This window comes from Limulus polyphemus, unplaced genomic scaffold (assembly GCF_000517525.1).
Source record: "Limulus polyphemus unplaced genomic scaffold, Limulus_polyphemus-2.1.2 Scaffold9023, whole genome shotgun sequence".
NCBI lineage: Eukaryota > Metazoa > Arthropoda > Merostomata > Xiphosura > Limulidae > Limulus > Limulus polyphemus.
The window spans coordinates 23,693-28,883 of NW_013674633.1; the positions used below are offsets into that span (position 1 = coordinate 23,693).

Sequence of the window (5,191 nt, forward strand, 5' to 3'; positions counted from 1 at the left end):
GACCCTCAGATTGTGAGTCGAGCGCCTTATTCACCTGGCCATGCCGGGCTCAACTAATATGTAAATGTAAAATCATTTACAAAGAAGATTACGTGCAAATGTATATCGACTTCTATAACTAAGGATAAATCGCTCCTTAAAGAAAAATGATACATAACCATATGAAAATGGATAACGTGTGGATATAAAATAGTCAATAAAAATGGATAACAGGCAGTCATATAGGTTTTCCTTCACAATGATATGAGGATACAGTGTTCATAAGAAGTTACATAAGGTAACCGGACTTACAATTTTCAAAGTAACGACAGTGCCGACGCTTATTTATTGCAATCTGTCTTGTTCCATGATCAACTGGGTTACTTTAAATCTATATACAGAGGAGATAGTGCCTTACGTAAAAACGATTTTGGAGCTCCAGTCTATGTCGCCACTTTCAATCATTTTCTATATGATGACGGTGCATTTTCAGAATAGCCCTGCTGCGTAGTTTCCATTGCAAAAAATTCGCTCGTAAGGTTGTTATGTCCAAAGCACACCACTCCTTCCTAGTGCTTTCCATAATCCAACTAGTCAAAGGTGATTTTCCAGCACACATTTTAACGGTTTTATAGCACAGAAATATATTGAGTTGATTGATATATATTTGTATGGAATAGCATGGATACCCTTTTCATTCTCCAGCTGCTTGAGGTGTGTGACGATTGAACAAGAGGTATGACTGGGAGACTTATTTTTTGTGAACAAATACCGTGTCAACTTCGTTTCAGACGGAAATTATTTTTGAATGTGTTGCATACTGTTGCCAGTGGTACGTGGACAGCATTTACCACTAAAATTTGCATTAATGGATTTTCACCTGTTACAAAACGTTAACTTTTCATACCATGATTGATGTATGGCTTGATGCAGGTCTCTTTCTGGATAGTCCTGGTTCTCCAAGTTGATGCATATTTCTTTATATTCCAACACAGTTAAGTAAAATGGATATACCTGTCTTTTGACATTCTAAATCCCTTTTCTAAACACATCTTTATCAAGCTTTTAATCCACCTCATATTGTGCCTACCTCCAATTCCTTCCATGTACCATTCAGCTAAAAAAAAAAAGCTCTCAACCACAAGATGGGTACAGTGCCACTAAATCTTCAACTGTAGTAATACAAAGAAAATAACAGAACATAAACTTCGAATATCTTTATGGAAGTACTAATATTTGGCGTCGGATAATGCTGTTACATACCCCTCTCAAAAGTGGTCAATTTTCGTGATATCACACTACGTGTGTAAGGCCAAAATGTAAACTTTTAGTTCTGATACGTTTCGTTCTGTTGCGACTGTTTATGATTGTCATCTGGCTTGCTGATTTGCATATTGAAAATCGTTTTGGTATAATGTTCTAAAACACAATACATAATTACAACTGTCTAAAGCATATCTGTCAACACTTGAAGTGGATCTTGGTATTACATCGAAAGACTCTGTTTTTAACTGAGAGTTGGAGATACATATACTGGTTGACAATACTTATTCCTGTTTGGTACCAGGGCAATCATATCTATATTTTATTTCCGAACTTTTCAGAGATACAATGACGTCCATTAACTTTCTTGTAACCCTATTACTAGTTTTCTGATACCTTAAATCTTAGATTGAGGAGAAATATGTCCTTGATACCCGTTTCTGGAGAGATTAACATTGGCACATCATACCATATGACTTAATCGTGGAGTTGGCCACGTGTTTTCGTGAAATTATTAACCAAATGATTACTTGTGTTTAAAGGATTGTTATTCTGTTGTGAAGTGTGGAAACAAATATATAAAGTTTCATGGAGAAGTCAGCCTAATTTCTCGTCCGAAATGTTGAAAATGATTAATTCTAAATTTTCATAATGATACAGCAGTGGTACCCAACCTGGGGGTCCGCGTAGGTAATACCATCTCATTAAACACGTTTTTTAATACTGATGTTTTTTTTAACTGCCCACTCAGTTATATATGTCTTTTATTTGATGGTGAAAAGTGGGAGAACAAGTTAATTATTAGTTAATAAAAACAGTTTGTTGGGTAGTCAGAATCTTTCAAAAACATGGGGGCCGTGGGGGGGAAAAATGATAATAAAAGGGGGTCCTTGGTGGAGCAAAGGCTGAGAACCACTGTGATACAGCCTCTAAAATGTTTAGAACTTAAGATATTGCAATGGGCAAATCGAATACATAAATTGATATTCTAATGTGTTTCAGGTCTATGCTTATGATGTAGAACGAGGAAGTGAAGGATGTTGGGCAAATCGAATAAATAAATTCATATTCTTATGTGTTTCAGGTCTATGGTTATGATGTAGAACGAGGAAATGAAGGATGTTGGGCAAATCGAATAAATAAATTCATATTCTAATGTGTTTCAGGTCTATGCTTATGATGTAGAACGAGGAAGTGAAGGATGTTGGGCAAATCGAATAAATAAATTCATATTCTTATGTGTTTCAGGTCTATGCTTATGATGTAGAACGAGGAAATGAAGGATGTTGGGCAAATCGAATAAATAAATTGATATTCTAATGTGTTTCAGGTCTATGCTTATGATGTAGAACGAGGAAGTGAAGGATGTTGTTTGCCTGGTTACCCTCGTGAAATTTACCTAGAATTTCCGTCTACCGATCCAAAATCCAAGCTTCCGCTCAATCTGGATGCCGTTTACTACTCTTATTCCGACAGGAGCATGTACTTCTTCAAGGGCAAGTATTACTGGAAGAACAGGGCATTTAACCCTCTTGACAGGAGGCGAAGGAACGCCATTGTTGGACCAAAGCTTATATCTTCCAAATGGTATGATATTTGTGATACCGAAGTGTGACATTCTGGCTGTGCCTTATGATCTTTTGTAATTTGCAACGGCCTATTCTCTAGAAGAAATGCACAATTATAACATTTTTTGATAATGAATTCATAAAAACGTTGCCGTTAAGGCTATGCTGTAAATAAGTGAGAAGAAACGATGAACAGTTTTCTTATTTTTCATAATCCACCTGGTGTTTATTTAAACTCGTATTGTACATGACGCTTAAGAGAATTATTTTTATTATAATTAAATTACAGTATTGTTTCAAACGCCTATACTCGAAACACGAACTATTTAATTCAATGACCATTGTAAGTAATTTGGTTCAATATTTTGTAAATCAGGAGTGAAATTCTGCCGGTACTCACTGGTACTGAATAAAGGAACTTTTTTTTAAGACGGTACTAGTACCGGGACTTATTTGAGCTTCTTTGTCTTTTTTTTATGTTTATACTTTGATTTTTGTTTCTTTTTTCAAAAGCAGGTCCACTAGAATTTCACCCCTGTTGTAAATTATGTATATCTCTAAAAGTGAATGATTGTTTTTTAAAGTTTTAATAGCCTTGTCGTCAATAAATTGTTACAACCATCGTTTTGTCTCTTATCAATATACATTGTCCCATATTTAATTCGATAATTTGTTATTGTATGTAAATAAAAATGGGTTGTCGGCTTACAATAAATAAGTGTGAGTAAGTAATAACAAGATAAAATGATTTAATAATGGTGGATTATTCGTTATAATATTATTGGTTGTGACAATTAATTTTATTTGTGACTATGTATATAGAGCCACAACTTGTTTTTAGTAAGACATTTACGACGTTTTTTTATTTTATTTTTCCTATAGTATAAAAATTGAAGTTGGTATTTCAAAAAGCATATTTCCAGTGTTAATTATCATAGAACGTACTTATTATAGATATTTTTTGTTGTATGTATACACATACACATACGCACACATTGGTTTATTTGACCGAGCGAAGCGATGGAGTGTATGCCACAGGCACAGAACTGTACGGTATCAAAGACATTTATAGATAGGACAAAAGCCAGACTGGTTGAGCGTATGTGGTTGAACTGTACGGTATCAAAGATATTTATAGATAGGACAAAAGCCAGACTGGTTGAGCGTATGTAATTATCGTATGTTTTTTTTTCATTATTCAATGTAGTACCAAAGTCAGAGGTCGTATTTTGGTAAACGAGGTATTAAACCAGAACAGTAACGAGTTTTTTTCATAAATGATAAAAATTGTTATCATTCTAAGAAGGTATAAATATAGCAAAAACAGAACATGTAACAACATGTCCATATCAATCATGAGTGGAATAGCTGGGCTCAACAGGCTGACTTGGGATACGACAGATACAGTAGTAGTTAAGACGTTAATTAAGTTATAAAATCGTGTGAACACAAGTATTGTAATGTGAAAAAAAAGCCAGACTGGTTGAGCGTATGTGGTTGAACTGTACGGTATCAAAGACATTTATAGATGGGACAAAAGCCAGACTGGTTCAGCGTATGTGGTTGAACTGTACGGTATCAAAGACATTTATAGATAGGAGAAAAGCCAGACTGGTTGAGCGTATGTGGTTTCTTACTTGAAAAATTACATACTTACTTTATTAGACCTTATGTAATTGAGAGAGGGTGCTCTCTAATGCTGTACTGGGACTGATTAACATTGAAAAAAGTTGTTCTAAGGACAAAATACTGAAACACCGAGATAACTACTTAAGTCCGGCAAAATTTAACTAATTCCTATTACAAGAGATTTATGGATCCAAATTACAAGCTGTCATGCATTGGGGATTATCCAAACAAACGGAACGACATCGTAGTTGTGTTACGATGAAGGTAATTGAACGAAACGAAGGCTTGTTATAAACATGACATACCAGGATTTATTTTATGAAATGGAAGTTGTTACAGTGTTAGAAAATAAAGATTGCATAGCGAAGATGGGAATTGTTACAGTGTTAGGAAACAAAGATTACATACCGAAGATGGGAGTTGTTACAGTGTTAGAAAACAAAGATTACATATAGAAGATGGGAGTTGTTACAGTGTTAAAAACAAAGATTACATAGCGAAGATGGGAGTTGTTACAGTGTTAGAAAACAAAGATTACATACAGAAGATGGGAGTTGTTACAGTGTTAGGAAACAAAGATTACATACAGAAGATGGGAGTTGTTACAGTGTTAGAAAACAAAGATTGCATAGCGAAGATGGGAGTTGTTACAGTGTTAAAAAACAAAGATTACATACCGAAGATGGGAGTTGTTACAGTGTTAGAAAACAAAGATTGCATAGCGAAGATGGGAGTTGTTACAGTGTTAAAAA

The 5,191-nt window shown here is 34.7% G+C and overlaps 1 protein-coding gene across 1 annotated transcript in view; it reads left to right on the forward strand.

Moving 5' to 3' along the window:
- Positions 1-3,433, forward strand: part of LOC106475706 (matrix metalloproteinase-21-like) — a 22,719-nt gene extending 19,286 nt beyond the window's left edge. Inside the window, exon 8 of the mRNA XM_013936382.2 lies at positions 2,573-3,433. Coding sequence (XP_013791836.2) covers positions 2,573-2,857 — 285 coding nt within the window. The 3' untranslated portion in view covers positions 2,858-3,433. The remainder of the gene's footprint in view (positions 1-2,572) is intronic.
- The last annotated feature ends 1,758 nt before the right edge of the window (positions 3,434-5,191 follow it).